Source organism: Lucilia sericata, unplaced genomic scaffold, assembly GCF_015586225.1.
Source record: "Lucilia sericata isolate MDLA Ls3-8-SP2 unplaced genomic scaffold, ASM1558622v1 Contig002394F_arrow, whole genome shotgun sequence".
NCBI classification, from domain to species: domain Eukaryota; kingdom Metazoa; phylum Arthropoda; class Insecta; order Diptera; family Calliphoridae; genus Lucilia; species Lucilia sericata.
In genome coordinates, this window is record NW_023996192.1 from 12,072 (window position 1) to 35,110 (window position 23,039).

Sequence of the window (23,039 nt, forward strand, 5' to 3'; positions counted from 1 at the left end):
CAGAACTAGAACAGAACTAGAAAAGAACTAGAACTTAACTAGAACTGAGTTAGAGAAATTTTACTTAAATCAGCAAATCAATAAAAATAGTGAATTTTAAGAAAATTTTCTTATTTATCTTTCTTTCCTTCGTTCTTCACCTTGAACTTTCGTAAGTTTCTTTAAGATCTGTTATCAACTCCAAATTTATACGTTCCAATGAATTATAGATTGAAATCCGATTGATATTCAATTGTATAAAAAGCGTGAAGTAAAAACATATATAAATAAATAAAATTTTTAGACAAATTTAAAGCAAAATTTTGCATTTATTTGTATATAACACAAATATGTTAATTAAATCATACAATATTAAAATAAAATAATATAAACAAAAATTATACACACACATACATATGTACGTTTAAATGTAGTTTAGATATAGAGATACACATTTGATATGATCTTTTTTTGTCGAGAGTCCGTCTGTTTGTCTGTCTAGAGAGATGAAAAATAACTTAAATTTTTAAGTCAAGAATCCCACGTAATAAGACTTGTAGAAGATGAAAAAAAAACTAAACTAATCTAAATGCGAATTTTAAATTGCTTTAAGAGGGGGTGAACAGGCAATTTAATACTTAGAATTTATGTTAATTTAAATAAGTTTCAAGTCTGATGATCTATAAATAGATTTGAATGGTTGTGTAGATCATAAGAAGAGTTTTTTTTTTGAGGTATTTTCAGTTAAGATCTTTTGATATTAGTTAGATGATGAATGAAATTTGTTAAGTTTGAAAAGATATTTCGTTAAGAGAATTATGTAGATCGTGAGATGAAAGCTCTTAAAAAGTTGTTGTCATAATTAAGTATTATTTTTGAAGATTTGATTGGAAATTAGATGAAATCGAAAGGATTTTGTACTTTGACATGTTGATATTTGAATGTGAACTTTGACTTCTATAGTTTGCTGATATTCTCAAAGTTCTATGTTGTTTCCTTTAAAAGCTTTTGAGCTTTATGCAAAAATATTAGAAAAATTTCGGATATTTTAGAAAGTTATCAATTCCGATCAAGACTGAAAGTTTGCGATCTTAATAATTGCTAAATCTCTACGTTTCTTCTACCATTTCAGATGTTGCTTAACGCTTTTTAGCTTTTAAGTTTCTTCTTCAGCAATGGCTATGAAATCTGCTGTAACAGCCACTGAAACACTCATATCAACCGTTAGCGGACTAATGGAGGAATCTCGTCAATTAAAGGAAGTCATAGAAAGTCAAAAGCAAAACAAGGACTATGCTCCGGAAATTAAACATAAAATGCCCCTAAGTAGAAGCAACAATCAGCTGCAAGTGCCCAAAATGATGAAAATGAATAATGAGGCAGCGAAAGATTCAAAGCTACTGCAAGCTACCTCTAGACAACAGCCCAAATTGGGCATCTCCAAGTCTCAAGATGATGAGGACTTAAAAGAGCAACAATATGGCAGTGTATCACCCATATCTTTTACAAAAACTTCAACAACAACATCGCGGACAGCCATAAGTTCTTTGGGTGCCTCGAGGGCTATTAATTTTCGTATGAAATTCCGCAAGAGTCATACTTGTGGTAGTCTATTTGCAAAATGTAATTGTGGCACTAATACCACTTCCACCGAAATGGAAACAACTCATTTAGCCGGCTCACGTGCCGCCTCAATTGATAATACCACAACAGCACTAGCTGCAGCAACAACAATTACCCAAGCCACCATACATAATCAGTCGTTATATTACCAGCAACAGCAGCAACAACAACAACAGCAGAATTTGCATCTCTCTATGTCACCCTCTTCCAATACAGAACTCTCGCTGGCCTCTTCGGTCTCGGATAGTGCAGCAAAACTAACCGCTAGTTCGGGTTTTCATTCACTCTCTACACAAACATCATCGGCCACCTCGGCTTATCTATCCAGAGAAGAGAGTCTAACGGCCAGCTTTGATACTCAATTGATCTCTCCCACCACAGAGACACCGCCAATAACAACAACAACAACAATTGAAACAACAACAACTAAACTTTTAGCAGTCACCGCTAATACTGAACAATTAGCTAAATCAAACGTTAGTCAAGAAACGGAACTTGTAACATTAACACGTTCAAAAGCTCAACAGATACCGCGAATCTCTTCACCGTCTCAGCTAGAAGCTTATAACGCAAAATCCTTAGCTAAACCAACACCCATACCTTCACCCCGACGTTCGGAAGTTTTACAAAAATCTTCGGCGAAAAAACTATTTCAATCGTATTCTCATCCCGATACCGATTTCATTTTCACCGATGAAAATAAACATCCTTCTCGGGAATCGTTGTCTCTGCTACAAACTCCTCTCCTACAAACTCAAGACACAGTTATAACTACACGTGGTGGCAAAGTGGAAATTAAACAACCCAAACGTTCCTCTTCACCCAATATCGGTCAGTATCAGGTGCTAGATGTTGCCGTACATCCCGATATTTTAGTGAAAATCTCTCCCAAACATTCACCACAGTGTGAAATACGTCGTACTCCTTTAGCGACACGTTCCACTGCACAACGTCGCCGACTATTGCAAAGATCTCATGAAATAGATTCGGGTGGTTCTACCACAGATTCGGAAAAATCTCTGGATTTGAGGACGCACGGTGAAACACAATTTTTACTGGGTAAACCTAACCCAACTAGTCCTTTATTGTCAACGAAATTGTTACCGGGACAAAGTTCCCCCACCAGTCTAAGTGAGGACGCCAACTTTGATGCGGCACAGAAATATTTTGCTGAAAGTGGTATTTTGGGACCCATACAACAAAATCAAAGTAATTTAATAAGAAAGACTTCGAAGGCTTTGCATGATTCCAATGTTATAGAGCAGGTGAGTAAAAATGTTAACAAAATTTACTAAAAATAGCAAATTTTAAAAAAATTTACTAAAAATAGCAAATTTTAAAAAAATTTACTAAAAATAGCAAATTTCAACAAAAATTACTAAAAAAGCGAATTTTTGAAAAAAATTACTAAACGAAGCAAATTTTTGAAAAAAATTAATAAAAAAGCAAATTTTGTGAAAAAAATTAATAAAAAAGCAAATTTTTGAAAAAATTTCTAAAAAGCAAATTTGAAAAAATTTCTAAAAAAGCAAATTTTTGAACCAACAAATTACTAAAAAAAGCTTAATTTTTGAAAAAACTATCTAAATAAAAGCATAATTTTTGAAAAAAATTACTAAAAAAGCAAATTTTTGGGAAAATTTACTAAAAAAGATAAATTTTTGGGAAATAATAGACAGACATCGACTAGACTATAGACTAGACTATAGGACTAGACTAATAGACTCTGACTATAGACTCGCCTTATAGACTAGGACTATAGACTAGACTATAGACTAGATCTAGACTAGACTACTAGACTATAGACTAGACTATACAGACGTAGATAGACTATAGACTAGACTATAGACTAGACTTATAGACTTAGGACTATAGACTAGGACTATAGACTAATAGACTAGACTATAGACTAGACTATAGACTAGACTATAGACTAGACTATAGACTAGACTATAGACTAGACTATAGACTAGACTATAGACTAGACTATAGACTAGACTATAGACTAGACTATAGACTAGACTATAGACTAGACTATAGACTAGACTATAGACTAGACTATAGACTAGACTATAGACTAGACTATAGACTAGACTATAGACTAGACTATAGACTAGACTATAGACTAGACTATAGACTAGACTATAGACTAGACTATAGACTAGACTATAGACTAGACTATAGACTAGACTATAGACTAGACTATAGACTATAGACTAGACTATAGACTAGACTATAGACTAGACTATAGACTAGACTATAGACTAGACTATAGACTAGACTATAGACTAGACTATAGACTAGACTATAGACTAGACTATAGACTAGACTATAGACTAGACTATAGACTAGACTATAGACTAGACTATAGACTAGACTATAGACTAGACTATAGACTAGACTATAGACTAGACTATAGACTAGACTATAGACTAGACTATAGACTAGACTATAGACTAGACTATAGACTAGACTATAGACTAGACTATAGACTAGACTATAGACTAGACTATAGACTAGACTATAGACTAGACTATAGACTAGACTATAGACTTGACTATAGACTAGACTATAGACTAGACTATAGACTAGACTATAGACTTGACTATAGACTAGACTATAGACTAGACTATAGACTAGACTATAGACTAGACTATAGACTAGACTATAGACTAGACTATAGACTAGACTATAGACTAGACTATAGACTAGACTATAGACTAGACTATAGACTAGACTATAGACTAGACTATAGACTAGACTATAGACTAGACTATAGACTAGACTATAGACTAGACTATAGACTAGACTATAGACTAGACTATAGACTAGACTATAGACTATAGTTTGGACTATAGTTTGAACTATAGTTTGGACTATAGTTTGGACTATAGTTTGGACTATAGTTTGGCTATAGTTTGGACTATAGTTTGGACTATAGTTTGGACTATAGTTTGGACTATAGTTTGGACTATAGTGTGGACTATAGTTTGGACTATAGTTTGGACTATAGTTTATACTATTTAATGGACTATAGACAATAACAAATTTATTAAAAATCTGAATTTTTTATAAATTTATGTAAAGATATCAACTTTTTTAAAGTTCTGACAGAAATCTAAAATATGTTTTTCCTTTTCAGATCCGCAAAACCTCCATGATTCTACGTTCCCAGACTTTAAACACTGGCAATAGCAATCAAGCAACTAATGTCTCTTCAATGCGTAAAAATTCCTCCACTAGCCCCGGCTCTTCAGCACTAACGTCTCCGACAAAAAGTGGTTTTACCCCTTTAAATGCCCAAAATAATTCCTTAGCGCTTAAACTACAAACTATGACAACAACATCACCCACATCTCCTGGAGCAGCAGGAACTGCACAGCCAGCTTTAATATATTCACCACCCTCACCACAATCACCACACACCATGGCCACTAAATGTGGTTTTAGTCCTAATGTTACCACACAAAGTTGTATGGTGGTCGATGATAAAGATGCCCAAATTAAATCACTGCAGGGTGAAATTGTTTCTCTTAAAGATGTGATCAAATCTCGTGATGCTGAGATTGTTAAGCTTAGAAGAGAAATACACAAGTTAAAGGTAAGTTTTTGGAGAGAGAAAAACGAAAAGTTTTGATATTTGTGATTGGAGGTTGTTTCTTATAGATCAGTTTTTTTGTTGTTTGCTAGAAATTTCATGCCTGTTCGAAAATGTTTTCTAAATATTTAATTTAAATTTAGCACATTTTGTTAAATTTTCTATGGAATTTGTTTTTATATTTTTCACCCCAGTAGACTAGATATCTGTCTATTTTGTTTATTTATTTGAGTTGTGATTTTTTTGTTTAAATTATACTATTTAAGTACTAATTTGTTTTTGATAAAAATATGGCAAATTTATTTTTTCAACATTTGAAAAATAATAAAAAATGTAACATTTTTTTTATCAAGTTATAAAAATATAGAAAACATTAGTAGAAGTTATTGTTGATTATTTAGTTTATGATCATTTTAAAAATATACTATTTTATCTGCTAATTGCGTATTTGTAAATATAAAATACTATTTTTACATTTAGTACTTTTTGAAATTTATTTATAAAATAATTTAGAATAGAAAAGTATGGAATAACAAATACACACCCTTTAGGCGGCAGAAATTTGTCATAAAAGTTTTAAATAATTTAAAGAACCATAATTATTTAAATAACTTTGCAAATATGTATTCGATTACTCATGGTTCTAGACATAATTTGGGTCATTGTTCAGAATCAAATAAAAGCTGAATTGGTCACCGTATAGATTCTTAAGATTGTAAGAAAGCTGAGCAAATCCCTCTGTTGATAAACAGAAGAGCTTTAAAAGCTTTTAATTAAACCTTCACAAAAGCTTTGTTTCATCATGTATGTCATATCTAGTCATATTTCAAAAAGCGATATCAAATGCCTAACTAAGCCAAGATCCTAGTTAATACAGAGAAGAACTTTAAAAGCTTTTAATTAAACCTTCACAAAAGCTTTGTTTGATCATGTAAGTCATATTAAGTCATATTTCCAAAAGCAATATCAAATGCTGATCGTTTTGATAGTCTTTGACTTGATTAAACTAGGCCAAGATCCAAGCTAATACAGAGAAGGGGTTCTAATTAAATTATCACAAAAGCTTTGTTATATCATGTATGTCATATCTAGTCATATTTCAAAAAGCGATATCAAATGCTGATTGTTTTGATAATCTATGACTTGAGGGAGCAAAGCAAACCCAATCTAATACAAAGAAGAACTTTAAAAGCTTCTAGTTAAACCATCACAAAAGCTTTGTTTATATTTCAAAAGCGACATCAAATGCCGATCGTTTTGATAATCTTTGACTTGAGAGAGCTGGCCAAGACCCAAGCTAAAGCAGAGTAGAGCTTTAAAAGCTTCTAATGAAACCATCACAAAAGCTTTGTTTGATATTGTATGTCATATCGAGTCATATTTCCAAAAGCGATATCAAATGCTGATCGTTTTGATAATCTTTTACTTGAGGGAGCTGGCCAAGACCCAAACTGATAAAGGGAAGAACTTTAAAAGCTTCAAATTAAACCATCACAAAAGCTTTGTTTGATCATGAATGTCATATCGAGTTATATTTCAAAAAGCGATATCAAATGCTGATCGTTTTGATAATCTTTGACTTGAGAGAGCTAGGCCAATACCCTAGCAAACACAGAGAAGAGCTTTAAAAGCTTCTAATTAAACGATCACAAAAGCTTTGTTTATATTTCAAAAGCGACTTCAAATGCTGATCGTTTTGATAAACTTTGACTTGTGAGAGCTATGGAAACCCAAGCTAATACCGAGACCTTTAAAAGCTTCTAATTAAACCATCACAAAAGCCTTGTTTGATCATGAATGTCATATCGAGTCATATTTCAAAAAGCGATATTAAATAATGATCGTTTTGATAAACTTTGACTTGAGAAAGCTGGGCCAAGACCCAAGCTAGTACAGAGAAGAATTTTAAAAGCTTCAAATTAAAAACACACAAAAGCTTTGTTTGATCATGTATTTATATCAAATGCTGATCGTTTTGATAATATCTGACTTGTGAGAGCTATGGAAACCCAAACTAATGCAGAGATGAACTTTTAAAGCTTCTAATGAAATCATCACAAAAGCTTTGTTTGATCATGTATGTCATATCGAGTCATATTTTCAAAAGCGATATTAAATTCTGATCGTTTAGATAATCTTATACTTGATTTAGCTAAACCAAGACCCAAGCTAATACAGAGAAGAGCTTTAAAAGCTTCTAATGAAACCATCTCAAAAGCTTTATTTGATCATGTATGTCGATATATTTCAAAAAGCGATATCAAATGCTGATCGTTTTGATAATCTTTGACTTGAGAGAGCTAGGCCAACCCCCAAGCCAATACAGAGAAGAACTTTAAAAGCTTCTAGTTAAACCAACACAAAAGCTGTCTTTGTACTTCAAAAGCGATATCAAATGCTGATCGTTTTGATTAATTTTGACTTGAGAGAGCTAGGCAAAATCAGGCTAATACAGAAAAGAGCTGTAAAAGCTTCTAATTTAACCATCACAATTGCTTTGTTTTGATTTAAAAAACGGACCCTCCATAACTTTCTGCAGTTGTAATAGATTTCCTGTTATAAAAGTTCGAAATCATTCAAAATCGTTGTATAAGTTCTATCAGAATTTCCATCAAATGCTAATCGTTTCAATAATCTTCAACTGCGATTCATTGGTTATAGGTTAGAAGGACCATCACTCTTAGTTCCGACAATTCCGTCAAACCCCATTAAATAAAATGTTATTCCATTTTTGCTTAAACGACTAATAGGAAATTCAAAGCTTTTAAGCGCATGTCCAAAAGTTTCTTGAATTTATTATACTCAGGCCATAAAATGTACTAAAATCCCCAGCAGTATAAGAAGTAATCAATTGTATAAGTAATAGTATATAGTAATACCAGGTATTTGCTGTGCGTGGTTAAAATAATCAAATCATTCATAAAGTTTTCATAGAAGTGTTACAACGTGTTAGCAATAATTTGCCCAAAAATGTTTTAATAAAAATAATCCATAATTTGTTAAATACTATTAGAAAAAGTTACATAATTTAAGAATACAACAAAATTTAAAGTGTAAATAATAATTAAAAAGTGTTATTGCAATCAGTTGAAGATCTAGAGTCTAAATTTCATTTAAATGTTAAAAGTAATCCGACTTACGCAAACGGATGGCATATGGAATTATTCGCAATCGGTGGGTATCAAAATATATATTTGATTTTAAAGAAGATTTCATTAGAATAGAGTACAATATTCTAGTTTACTCTACAATAGAGTAAAACCTTCTAGTCATCTCCGAGATGGGGAAGAAACTTTTACTCTACTCAACGATAGAGTCAAACCTTAAATTCTGGAATGAAATAGAACCTTCTAGTGTGCAATAGTACCTACTTCCCTACTAAGCGTTATAGTAAAACTTTCTTTTAAGTGATAGAGGAGAAAATGACAATCTACTCACCGATAGAGTGGAACTTTTTAATCTACTCTGGTGCAGAGCAGAATCTTTTAACACTCTCTGAGATAGCAAAGGATCTTTGACACTTTTCAGCAATATGTAGAGTAAAACCTATGACTCTCCTCTGCAATAGAAGATAATCTTCTAATATGATCTGCAATAAATTAGAACCTGCTAATCTACTCAGTAAAAGTACTGTGATGTAGAGCGGAATCGTCCTAATGAAGAGTAAAGCCTTGCACTATATTCTGGTTTAGAGTAGAACTCCCTACTCTACTTCAAGATATTGTAGAACCGTCTAAAACTATCAATGTAGCTACTAAGGTGTAAAGCATAACCATGTAACTCACTCTTTTATAGACAAGAATCTTCGATTCTACTCTGCAATAAAGTAAAATCTCGATCTCTACAATAGATTGAAACCTTCTTTTTCTGACCTAATGAAGAGTAGAACCTTCCACTCAATTTTCAGAAGAATATAACCTGAATCTACTCAATAATGAAAAACATACTTATGAGCCCCTCAGCTATAGACTTTTGAACCTTTTACTCTTATCTAGTCTACTCTTTTCTTAATTGATCTGTATTCTATAATAGATCAGTCGACGATACACCAGTGTAGATCTATTGCTCTAGAGCATATCAGTCTACTATATATTAGAGTAAATCAGTATCAGCTGTACTAGTGTAGATACTAGAGTAGATCGATCTAATCTATATTAGAGTAGAACAGTCTACTCTATATTAGAATAGATTAGTCTATTCTATACTAGAGTAGACCCGTATCCTCTATTATAAGTTAGTTAGTTCTGTGTAGATCACTCTTTTCAGGCATGACTCACTTTTCTAGATTAGATCAATCTACTCTATACTAGAGTAGATCAATTTACTCTATACTGGCGTAGATCAAACTATTCTATACTAGAGAAGATCAATCTACTCCATACTAGAGTAGATCAGTCTAGTCTATACTAAGGTAGATCTGTCTACTCTATACTAGTGTAGATCTGTCTACTCTATATTAGGTTAGATCAGTCTACTCTATACTAAAGTACTCTCTATTAGAGTAGATCATTCTACTTTATAATAGAGTAGACCAGTCTATACTATATAATAAGTAGGTCATTCTACTCTGTACTAGAGAAGATCAATCTACCCTATTCTACACTAGACCCATCTACTCTATACTAGAGAATATCAGCCTATTCTATACTAGAGTAGATCAATTTACTCTCTACTATTCTCTACTAGAGTAAATCAATATACTCTCTACTAAAGTAGATCTATCTACTCTATACTAGAGTAAATCAATCTACTCTATACTATAGTAGATCTGTCTACTCTATACTAGAGAAGATCTGTCTACTCTGTATTAGGTTAGATCAGTCTACTCTATACTAAAGTACTCTCTACTAGTGTAGATCATTCTACTTTATACTAGAGTAGACCAGTCAACTATATAATAAGTAGGTCATTCTACTCTCTACTAGAGAAGATCAATCTACTCTATTCTACACTAGACCCATCTACTCTATACTAGAGAATATCAGTCTACCCTATTCTAGAGTAGATCAATCTACTCTCTACTATTCTCTACTAGAGTAGATCAATATACTCTCTACTAAAGTAGATCTATCTACTCTATACTAGAGTAAATCAATCTACTCTATACTATAGTAGATCTGTCTACTCTATACTAGAGTAGATCTGTCTACTCTATATTAGGTAAGATCAGTCTACTCTATACTAAAGTACTCTCTACTAGAGTAGATCATTCTACTTTATACTAGAGTAGACCAGTCAACTATATAATAAGTAGGTCATTCTACTCTCTACTAGAGAAGATCAATCTACTCTATTCTACACTAGACCCATCTACTCCATACTAGAGAATATCTACTATTCCCTACTAGAGTAAATCAATGTACTCTATACTAGAGTAGGTCAATATATTCTCTACTAGAGTAGATCTATCTACTCCATAGTAGAGTAGATCGGTCTACTCCATACTAGAGTACATCAGTCCACTCTGTACTAGAGTAGATCGGTCTACTTCATACTTGAGTAGATCAGTCTATTATATACCAGAGCAAATCAGTCTACTCTATACTAGAGTAGATCAGTCTACTATGTACTAGAGTAGATCTGTCTACTCTATACTAGAGTAGATCAGTCTACTTAATACTAGAATAGAACAGTCTAGTCTAGATTAGATCTGTCTACTCCAGACTAGAGTAGATCTGTTTACCCTATACTAAAGTACTCTCTACTAGAGTAGATTAGTCTACTTTATACTAGAGTAGACCAGTCAACTATACTCTCTACTAGAGTAGATCAATCTACTCTCTACTAGAGTAGATCAATCTACTCTCTACTAGAGTAGATCAATCTATCCTCTACTAGAGTAGATCATTCTACTCTCTACTAGAGTAGATCAATCTACTCTCTACTAGAGTAGATCAATCTACTCTCTACTAGAGTAGATCAATCTACTGTCTACTATAGTAGATCAATCTACTCTCTACTAGAGTAGATCAATCTATTCTCTACTGGAGTAAATCTTTTCTATACTAGAGTAGATGAGTCTTACTTTATTCTAAACTAGATCAGTTTACTTTGTTCTTGATCAGATCAATTTATTTTACTCTAAAGTAGATCACTCTATTCTATAACAGAAAAGAACAGTCTACTTTAGAAAAGATATGATCAGTCGCCTCTCTTCTTAAATTAAATTAGCAATTTTGAAAAAAAAAATGATTGATAATTGTTTAAACAAACACAAAACAACAAAAACTTTTTACCTGAATTATATTTTATCACAAAATCGTTGGCTGTTCAATGCCAAAAACAGGGCTTTTTCTTATACAATATCAGGTCAAAAAAAACTGATATTTGTAATGAAATGAAAATTTATGCACAGACAAACTAAATAAAAAACACGCATTAGACAGCACAACAACATTGTTTATTTTTATTAAAAATATATTTAAATTAATTTTATACATTATTTTCACTTTTTTGTTTAATTTTTTGCTTTCGCATTTGTTTACTTGACTTTTGATGACACTACAACGTTGTTGTTCATATAAATAAATAATAGTTGTTGTTGAATAAAGAAAAGAAAAGAACAAACAAAAAAAAAAAACGAAATACAAATCGTAAGAATCTTTTTGTTGTTTGTTTTTGCATGTTTAACATGTTTTTTTGCACTCTCGCCAATTTAGAATTAAAAAACAGCAACAACAACAACAAAAAGTACAATTGAAGAGTTGATACGAAGATGATGATGTATTTTTGTTTAAATTTGGAATTGTTTTTGTTGTTGATGATGTTTTCTTTTGATGTTCTTGTTGCTGTTGTTGACGACAATTATTTAATTTGCATTTGCTTAATGCTCTGGTATTGTTTTGAGTGAGTGTCATTGTATACATGTTACTCTGTTGTTGTTGTTTTTATTGGGGGGTAATCACTTCGCATAGAACAACATTTATACTTATTCGATTCTTAAGCATGAATATTAACACATGTTTGTTTGTTTGTGTGTGTTTTCTTTTGAGGGGAGGTTTGTTTTTACAGTTGTTGTTTTTGCATTATTTCGCACTTTGTTTTTCTTTTTACGACATTTTTGCACGTGAGTTTTAATTTAAGTGCTTTTTTTCGCTCAATACCTTAATTTCTATAATATATTTTAGTTCTCATTATTATTGTTGTTTTATTATATTATTATCATTTCTAAATTTTACTAATAATACGCTAATTGTTTTTGTCTTCTTTTATAAAAAAAAAGTATATGACATATTTTTTCAAATGTTTTCAAATGTCTCTTTATTCCTCCCTCTCTCTCTCCATTTCTCTTTTTCAAATAATTAATTTTATGGCTTTTTAATTATTTAAAGGAGCATTTCGATTTTAACGATTTTAGTGGAGATCTTGAGGTAATCAATCTTATAATTAAATTAAAATGACATCAAACTCAATTAAATATAATTATTAACAATAATTATCAAGTTAAAAATAAACAAACCACAAAAAATGTAATTAAATTTAAAACGAAACGCATGATTAAGTAAGATATTTAATAGCAAAGACAAGAACCTACAAGTGTTTAATTTTAACCCATTAACAAGCCAAGAGTTGAAATGTTGAGAGAGTAAACCTCCATAGTGTACTCTACTCTAGACAAGATACTCATTCATTTCTGGTTCACTACTAGTTTAGTTCTAGTTCAGTTCTAATTCAGTTATAGTTCAATTCTAGTTCAATTCTAGTTCAGTTCTAGTTCAGTTCTAGTTCAGTTCTAGTTCAGTTCTAGTTCAGTTCTAGTTCAGTTCTAGTTCAGTTCTAGTTCAGTTCTAGTTCAGTTCTAGTTCAGTTCTAGTCAGTTCTAGTTCAGTTCTAGTTCAGTTCTAGTTCAGTTCTAGTTCAGTTCTAGTTCAGTTCTAGTTCAGTTCTAGTTCAGTTCTAGTTCAGTTCTAGTTCAGTTCTAGTTCAGTTCTAGTTCAGTTCTAGTTCAGTTCTAGTTCAGTTCTAGTTCAGTTCTAGTTCAGTTCTAGTTCAAGTTCTAGTTCAGTTCTAGTTCAGTTCTAGTCAGTTCTAGTTCAGTTCTAGTTCAGTTCTAGTTCAGTTCTAGTTCAGTTCTAGTTTCAGTTCTAGTTCAGTTCTAGTTCAGGTTCTAGTTCAGTTCTAGTTCAGTTCTAGTTCAGTTCTAGTTCAGTTCTAGTTCAGTTCTAGTTCAGTTCTAGTCAGTTCTAGTTCAGTTCTAGTTCAGTTCTAGTTCAGTTCTAGTTCAGTTCTAGTTCAGTTCTAGTTCAGTTCTAGTTCAGTTCTAGTTCAGTTCTAGTTCAGTTCTAGTTCAGTTCTAGTTCAGTTCTAGTTCAGTTCTAGTTCAGTTCTAGTTCAGTTCTAGTTCAGTTCTAGTTCAGTTCTAGTTCAGTTCTAGTTCAGTTCTAGTTCAGTTCTAGTTCAGTTCTAGTTCAGTTCTAGTTCAGTTTCTAGTTCAGTTCTAGTTCAGTTCTAGTTCAGTTCTAGTTCAGTTCTAGTTCAGTTCTAGTTCAGTTCTAGTTCAGTTCTAGTTCAGTTCTAGTTCAGTTTAGTTCAGTTCTAGTTCAGTTCTAGTTCAGTTCTAGTTCAGTTCTAGTTCAGTTCTAGTTCAGTTCTAGTTCAGTTCTAGTTCAGTTCTAGTTCAGTTTTAGTTCAGTTCTAGTTCAGTTCTAGTTCAGTTCTAGTTCAGTTCTAGTTCAGTTCTAGTTCAGTTCTAGTTTAGTTTTAATACAATTGTAGTTCAATTCTAATTCAGTTCTGGTTCAGTTAAAATTCTGGATTAATTTTAGTCCAGTTCTGGCTCAGTTGCAATTTTCGAAATCGATTTAGCAACATCCGCCTATACCTTGTAATCAACCTTCTTCATTTGTTTAAAAGACGAAGCCTTTTGAGAATGGTAGAGTCAAAATTAGAATTTCGAGCCTTGTATTTTAGTCTAGGTTTGTCATCTGTCGTTATTTTATAGAGCCCGATCACAATTAAACTTAGAGCTTATTATATAGTCTTGTTTTAGTTGTTATCGCAACTTTTCATATACTCAAGATCGATCGTATCTTTTTATAGAAGTCAGTTCAAACTTCGGCCACAACTTTGTACGGGGTTTCGTGCAAACCTCGGCTCTTAATTTGTTATAGTTGTAGCTTTAAAAACGACTTTTGATAAAGTTCTACTTAAGCTTTAATCTTTGTTTATAATAGATAGTATTTTTACGATATGTTTATCTTAAAATTTTGAGCTTTTTATTTGCCGCAACTAAAATCTGTAAATAAGTAGAATGTAAAAATGTATCAACATTTTCATTTTAATCGATCTAAATTTTCATAATTTTTTTTATATATATATACAATTCACACAGAGTGTTCTACAACAAACGACCAATCACATACCCCTCGCCCACGATGAATTGCTGCAACCACCCTCGCCCACTATCTGCAGCAACAGTTCGCCCAATCGTTTCCTAATGCCGTTGCAGTGCAGTGATATCTCCAGTTCTCAAGATAAATTCTGTGAAAAATGTAAAAAATTACTAGAGAATCGTTTCGAAACCATACCGGAACAACGCAGCAGTGAAGCACGTATAACACCCGACAGCAATGGCAGTTCCATAGACTCCAGTATATCGGATCCATATCAATCGTGTCATTCACGTTCCGCTTCCACTGGTAATACTTCTGAATCCTGGGCACCGGGTGAAAAGGATGATGCTCAAAATGCTCCTAAAACCGATGCTAACGAATCGAATGGTTCGGTTAAGCCTAAAGTTATAAATGCAAGCCAACACCACCCAGTGCTCAAGAAACAAGGTGTATCCGGTGAAAGTTGTGAAATTTCCATGCAACAATCGATAAATATACCCATACCTAAATATGACAAGGATTATAGCAGCAAACAATTGATTAAAGAGGCCATTATGGATAATGATTTCTTAAAGAACATAGATGCTTCGCAAGTCAGGGAATTGGTAGACTCTATGTATTCTCTAAGCATAGAAAAGGGTAAATTTGTTATAAGAGAAGGAGAGGTGGGAGCACATTTGTATGTTTCTGCCGAGGGAGAATTTGAGGTAGAGAAAAATGGAAAAATATTGGGTATCATGGGACCAGGGAAGGCCTTTGGTGAATTGGCCATATTATACAATTGCACCAGAACTGCTTCCATAAGAGTGCTGTCGGATGCCAGAGTATGGGTATTAGATAGACGTATCTTCCAGCAGATTATGATGAGAACGGGCATGCAGCGCATAGAGAATAGTGTAAATTTCTTGAAGTCGGTACCTTTGCTAAAGAATCTCAGTGAAGAGGTTTTGGCTAAAATAGCAGATGTTTTGGAAGTGGTGAGTTTAGCACAAAATTTTTAATTTAAAATTCTATTCTTATTAATTTATTCGACAATCTTTTTAGGAATTTTATCCCGCTGGTACTTATATCATACGACAAGGCGCCAGTGGCGATACCTTCTTTTTAATTTCTCAGGGTTCGGTTAAGGTCACACAGAAACTAGCCCCTTCCACGGAAGAGAAGGAAATTCGCACCCTGCAAATGGGTGATTATTTCGGCGAGCAAGCCTTGATTAATGAAGACAAACGTACTGCCAATATTATTGCCATGGCTCCCGGTGTTGAGTGCCTAACATTGGATCGTGAGTCTTTTACTCATTTAATAGGTGATCTTTGTGAGTTGAAGGAGAAAAATTATGGCGACGAAAATCGTGTTTTGGCCATGAAGTATTCGGAGAAAACGAAGGAGATTTTCGGAGCTAATGTTAAGCAAGGTGGGTATTGAAATACCGATTTATCAGTTCTATATAAGTTCAGTTGTAGTTCAGTTCCAGTTTAGTTGTAGTTCAGTTCTAGTTTAGTTGTAGTTCAGTTCTAGTTCAGTTCTAGTTCAGTTCTAGTTCAGTTCTAGTTCAGTTCTAGTTCAGTTCTAGTTCAGTTCTAGTTCAGTTCTAGTTCTAGTTTCAGTTCTAGTTCAGTTCTAGTTCAGTTTCTAGTTTCAGCTTCTAGTTTCAGCTTCCTATTCAGTTCGAGTTTCAGTTCTAGTTCAGTTTCTAGTTCAGAGTTCTAGTTTCAGTTCTAGTTCTTAGTTCAGTTCTAGTTCATGTTCTAAGTTCGAGTTCAGTTCTAGTTCTAGTTCATTCAGTCAGTTTCTAGTTCACTTCTAGTTCAGTTATAGTTCATTATAGTCAGTTATAGTTCAGTTCTAGTTCGTTTCTAGTTTCAGTTCTAGTTCTTTCCTATTTCAGTTCTAGTTCAGTTTCTATTCAGTTCTTAGTTCAGTTCTAGTTCAGTTCTAGTCAGTTCTAGTTCGTTCTAGTTCAGTTCTATTTCAGTTCTAGTCAGTTCTAGTTCAGTTCAGTTCAGTTATATTTCATTCTAGTTCAGTTCTAGTTCAGTTCAGTAGTTCTAGTTCAGTAGTTCAGTTCTAGTTTCCAGTTCTAGTTCAAGTTCTAGTTCAGTTCTAGTTTTCAGTTCTAGTTCAGGTTCTAGTTCAGTTCTAGTTCAGTTCTAGTAGTTCTAGGTTCAGTTCTAGTTCAGTTCTAGTAGTTCTAGTTCAGTTCTAGTTCAGTTCTAGTTCAGTTCTAGTTCAGTTCTAGTTCAGTTCTAGTTCAGTTCTAGTTTCAGTTCTAGTTCAGTTCTAGTTCAGTTCTAGTTCAGTTCTAGTTCAGTTCTAGTTCAGTTCTAGTTCAGTTCTAGTTCCAGTTCTAGTTCAGTTCTAGTTCAGTTCTAGTTCAGTTCTAGTTCAGTTCTAGTTCAGTTCTAGTTTAGTTCTAGTTCAGTTCTAGTTCAGTTCTAGTTCAGTTCTAGTTCAGTTCTAGTTCAGTTCTAGTTCAGTTCTAGTTCAGTTCTAGTTCAGTTCTAGTTTCAGTTCTAGTTCAGTTTCTAGTTCAGTTCTAGTTCAGTCTAGTTAGTCCTAGTTCAGTTTCTAGTCAGTTCTAGTTCAGTTCTAGCTTCAGTCTAGTTCAGTTCTATTAAGTTCTAGTTCAGTTCTAGTTCAGTTCTAGTTCAGTTCTAGTTCAGTTCTAGTTCAGTTCTAGTTCAGTTCTAGTTCAGTTCTAGTTCAGTTCTAGTTCAGTTCTAGTACAGTTCTAGTTCAGTTCTAGTTCAGTTCTAGTTCAGTTCTAGTTCAGTTCTAGTTCAGTTCTAGTACAGTTCTAGTTCAGTTCTAGTTCAGTTCTAGTTGAGTTCTAGTTCAGTTCTAGTTCAGTTCTAGTTCAGTTCTAGTTCAGTTCTAGTTCAGTTCTAGTTCAGTTCTAGTTCAGTTCTAGTTCAGTTCTAGTTCAGTTCTAGTTCAGTTCTAGTTCAGTTCTAGTTCAGTTCTAGTTCAGTTCTAGTTCAATTCTAGTTCAATTTTAGTTTCAAACTCTCCCTTCTTTCTCTTTCCAGAATTCCCCGACATGAAATTAACCGATCTTGAAGTTGTGGCCACTTTGGGCATTGGCGGTTTTGGACGCGTTGAACTCGTCAAAGCCTATCAAAAGAATAGAGTGGATATTTTTGCTCTTAAGTGCCTTAAGAAACGTCATATAGTCGACACCAAACAGGAAGAGCATGTTTTCAGTGAGAGAACCATTATGTTGACCTGTAACTCACCCTTTATATGTCGTCTTTATCGTACATTCCGTGATGAAAAATATGTCTATATGTTGCTAGAAGCCTGTATGGGTGGTGAGATTTGGACTATGTTAAGAGATCGTGGTTCATTTGATGATAATGCTGCCCAATTTATAATCGGTTGTGTATTGCAGGCCTTTGAGTATTTGCACGCTCAAGGTATTATATACAGAGATTTGAAACCAGAGAATTTAATGTTAGATGAGAGAGGTTATGTTAAGTTGGTGAGTTGGGAGAAAAGAAACGAACTTCTGTGATAAAACTCTAAAATTATACTGGAATTATTTATTTAAAGGTGGATTTTGGCTTTGCTAAATATATTGGCAATAGCAGCAAGACCTGGACTTTTTGTGGCACACCCGAATATGTGGCTCCAGAGATTATTCTAAATAAGGGTCATGATCGTGCTGTTGATTATTGGGCCCTGGGTATTCTCATACATGAATTACTTAATGGAACGTGAGTACAGAATCTAGATTAACGAGAAAGATTATTTGTATTATAATTATATTGCATTTATTATAGACCTCCCTTTACCGCCAATGATCCTATGAAGACCTACAATATTATTTTGAAAGGTATTGACATGATCGATTTTCCTAAGCATATGTCAAGATCTGCTGTACAGCTGATTAAAAAATTGTGTCGTGATGTGCCTGCTGAACGTTTGGGCTACCAAAAGGGTGGCATACAAGATATCAAAAAACATAAGTAAGCACCGCTTTCTATAGCTTTTTTCTAAAATTCAATTAATGTTTATTTTGTTTTCCAGGTGGTTCCTCGGTTTCGATTGGGATGGTTTACAAAGTCAATTGTTAATACCACCCTTCGTTAGACCTATTGCTCATCCTACAGATACTTGTTACTTTGATAGATTTCCTTGTGATCCCAATGAACCACCAGATGAATTATCTGGTTGGGATGCTGGTTTTTAAATAGTTCGTACTCTATAAACATAAGTGCCTGGTGCATCCTCCCCCTCAAACAAAATTTATATTTTTATCAAATTTACCAAATCTTTAATATATAAAATCACTAATCTTAAGCATTTTTTCTCTCGCTTTAGTTGTTAGTATATTATAAGCGTTTAAAAGAAACATTTTTAGCTAAATTATTGCTCATACAAGTTTTTTAAAGAAAGTGCCTTAAAATGTTGCTCAAATTTTCGGTTTTTAGTTTTATTTCTTTTTATACATTTTAAATGTTAATTATAACTATGAAATAAAAAAACTGTTTAAATATATAATTAATAGTGTATTTATCGTAATATAATTATGCATTCTTTATAGCTTTTTTGTATAAGTAAAACTTTTTAAAAATTGTTACGCGTTCTTTAATTTTTAAAATTTTAGTAATAAATGTAGTTATTTTTTGTGTTATTTAATAAATTAGTGAATTATTTTTTGAATAACAAATAAAAAGCCTTAAATAAAGACAAAAAATGTATTCAATTTAAAATGTAGAAGTAACTAAATTAGAATTAATCTAGAGGCCGAACCACAACTAAACTAGAACTGAACTAGAACTGAACTAGAACTGAACTAGAACTGAACTAGAACTGAACTAGAACTGTACTAGAACTGAACTAGAACTGAACTAGAACTGAACTAGAACTGAACTAGAACTGAACTAGAACTGAACTAGAACTGAGCTAGAACTGAACTAGAACTGAACTAGAACTGAACTAGAACTGAACTAGAACTGAACTAGAACTGAACTAGAACTGAACTAGAACTATACTAGAACTGAACTAGAACTGAACTAGAACTGAACTAGAACTGAACTAGAACTGAACTAGAACTGAACTAGAACTGAACTAGAACTGAACTAGAACTGAACTAGAACTGAACTAGAACTGAACTAGAACTGAAATAGAACTGAACTAGAACTGAACTAGAACTAGAACTGAACTAGAACTGAACTAGAACTGAACTAGAACTGAACTAGAACTGAACAAGAAATGAACTAGAACTAAACTAGAAATCAACTAGGACAAGAACTCAACTAGAATGAACTAGAACTGAACTAGAACTGAACTAGAACTGAACTAGAACTGAACTAGAACTGAACTAGAACTGAACTAAAACTGAACTAGAACTGAACTAGAACTGAACTAGAACTGAACTAGAACTGAACTAGAACTGAACTAGAACTGCACTAGAACTGAACTAGAACTGAACTAGAACTGACTAGAACTGAACTAGAACTGAACTAGAACTGAACTAGAACTGAACTAGAACTGAACTAGAACTGAACTAGACTGAACTAGAACTGAACTAGAACTGACTAGAACTGAACTAGAACTGAACTAGAACTGAACTAGAACTGAACTAGAACTGAACAGAACTGAACTAGAACTGAACTAGAACTGAACTAGAACTGAACTAGAACTGAACTAGAACTGAACTAGAACTGAACTAGAACTGAACTAGAACTGAACTAGAACTGAACTAGAACTGCACTAGAACTGAACTAGAACTGAACTAGAACTGAACTAGAACTGAACTAGAACTGAACTAGAACTGAACTAGAACTGAACTAGAACTGAACTAGAACTGAACTAGAACTGAACTAGAACTGAACAAGAAATGAACTAGAACTGAACTAGAACTGAACTGAACTAGAACTGAACTAGAACTGAACTGAACTAGAACTGAACTAGAACTGAACTAGAACTGAACTAGAACTGAACTAGAACTTAACTAGAACTGAACTAGAACTGAACTAGAACTGAACTAGAACTGAACTAGAACTGAACTAGAACTGAACTAGAACTGAACTAGAACTGAACTAGAACTGAACTAGAACTGAACTAGAACTGAACTAGAACTGAACTAGAACTGAACTAGAACTGAACAAGAAATGAACTAGAACTGAACTAGAACTGAACTAGAACTGAACTACTGAACTAGAACTGAACTAGAACTGAACTAGAACTGAACTAGAACTGAACTAGAACTAAACTAGAACTGAACTAGAACTGATCTAGAACTGATCTAGAACTGATCTAGAACTGAACTAGAACTGAACTAGAACTGAACAAGAAAGAACTAGAACTAAACTAGAAATCAACTAGGACTAGAACTCAACTAGAACTGAACTAGAAATGAACTAGAACTGAACTAGAACTGAACTAGAACTGAACTAGAACTGAACTAGGACTGAACTAGAACTGAACTAGAACTGAACTAGAACTGAACTAGAACTAGAACTGAACTAGAACTGAACTAGAACTGAACTAGAACTGAACTAGAACTGAACTAGAACTGAACTAGAACTGAACTAGAACTGAACTAGAACTGAACTAGAACTGAACTAGAACTGAACTAGAACTGAACTAGAACTGAACTAGAACTGAACTAGAACTGAACTAGAACTGAACTAGAACTGAACTAGAACTGAACTAGAACTGAACTAGAACTGAACAAGAAATGAACTAGAACTGAACTAGAACTGAACTAGAAACTGAACTAGAACTGAACTAGAAATGAACTAGAACTGAACTAGAACTGAACTGAACTAGAACTGAACTAGAACTGAACTGAACTAGAACTGAACTAGAACTGAACTAGAACTGAACTAGAACTGAACTAGAACTTAACTAGAACTGAACTAGAACTGAACTAGAACTGAACTAGAACTGAACTAGAACTGAACTAGAACTGAACTAGAACTGAACTAGAACTGAACTAGAACTGAACTAGAACTGAACTAGAACTGAACTAGAACTGAACAAGAAATGAACTAGAACTGAACTAGAACTGAACTAGAACTGAACTGAACTGAACTAGAACTGAACTAGAACTGAACTAGAACTGAACTAGAACTGAACTAGAACTAAACTAGAACTGAACTAGAACTGATCTAGAACTGATCTAGAACTGATCTAGAACTGAACTAGAACTGAACTAGAACTGAACAAGAAAAGAACTAGAACTAAACTAGAAATCAACTAGGACTAGAACTCAACTAGAACTGAACTAGAAATGAACTAGAACTGAACTAGAACTGAACTAGAACTGAACTAGGACTGAACTAGAACTGAACTAGAACTGAACTAGAACTGAACTAGAACTAGAACTGAACTAGAACTGAACTAGAACTGAACTAGAACTGAACTAGAACTGAACTAGAACTGAACTAGAACTGAAACTAGAACTGAACTAGAACTGAACTAGAACTAAACTAGAACTGAACTAGAACTTAACTAGAACTGAACTAGAACTGAACTAGAACTGAACTAGAACTGAACTAGAACTGCACTAGAACTGAACTAGAACTGAACTAGAACTGAACTAGAAATGAACTAGAACTGAACTAGAACTGAACTGAACTAGAACTGAACTAGAACTGAACTAGAACTGAACTAGAACTGAACTAGAACTGAACTAGAAACTGAACTAGAACTGAACTAGACTGAACTAGAACTGAACTTGAAACTGAACTAGAACTGAACTAGAACTGAACTAGAACTGAACTAGTACTGAACAGAACTGAACTAGAACTGAACTAGACTGAACTAGAACTGAACTAGAACTGAACTAGAACTGAACTAGAACTGAACTAGAACTGAACTAGAACTGAACTAGAACTGAACTAGAAACTGACTAGAACTGAACTAGAACTGAACTAGAACTGAACTAGAACTGAACTAGAAACTGACTAGAACTGAACTAGAACTGAACTAGAACTGAACTAGAACTGAACTAGAACTGAACTAGAACTGAACTAGAACTGAACTAGAACTGAACTAGAACTGAACTAGAACTGACCGGTAGAACTTAACTAGAACTGAACTAGAACTGAACTAGAACTGAACTAGAACTGAACTAGAACTGAACTAGAACTGAACTAGAACTGACTAGAACTGAACTAGAACTGAACATGAACTGAACTAGAAACTGAACTAGAACTGAACTAGAACTGAACTAGAACTGAAACTAGAACTGAACTAGAACTGAACTAGAACTGAACTAGAACTGAACTAGAACTGAACTAGAATTGAACTAGAACTGAACTAGAACTGAACTAGAACTGAACTAGATCTGAACTAGAACTGAACTAGAACTGACTAGAACTGAACTAGAACTGAACTAGAACTGAACTAGAACTGAACTAGAACTGAACTAGAACTGAACTAGAACGAACTAGAGCTGAACTAGAACTGAACTAGAACTGAACTAGAACTGAACTAGAACTGAATTAGAACTGAACTAGAGCTGACAAGAAAATGAACTAGAAATCAACTAG

At 33.4% G+C, this 23,039-nt stretch overlaps 1 protein-coding gene across 3 annotated transcripts; it reads left to right on the plus strand.

Moving 5' to 3' along the window:
- The first annotated feature begins 1,096 nt into the window (after positions 1-1,096).
- On the plus strand, positions 1,097-19,241 carry LOC119613868 (cGMP-dependent protein kinase, isozyme 1). Of its 3 annotated transcripts, XM_037969937.1 has the most exons (9): positions 1,097-2,867; positions 4,745-5,203; positions 12,532-12,570; positions 14,532-15,509; positions 15,577-15,946; positions 17,562-18,013; positions 18,085-18,248; positions 18,315-18,500; positions 18,562-19,214. In XM_037969937.1, the coding sequence occupies exons 1-9, from the start codon at positions 1,155-1,157 to the stop codon at positions 18,722-18,724; spliced, it is 4,524 nt and encodes a 1,507-aa protein (XP_037825865.1). In that variant the 5' UTR covers positions 1,097-1,154; the 3' UTR covers positions 18,725-19,214. The 3 variants fall into 3 exon arrangements, with proteins under 3 accessions (XP_037825865.1, XP_037825866.1, XP_037825867.1); XM_037969938.1 differs by lacking the exon at positions 12,532-12,570 and having other exon boundaries at positions 1,098-2,867; positions 18,562-19,241; XM_037969939.1 differs by lacking the exons at positions 1,097-2,867; positions 4,745-5,203 and adding an exon at positions 8,303-8,374.
- Positions 19,242-23,039: the final 3,798 nt, after the last annotated feature.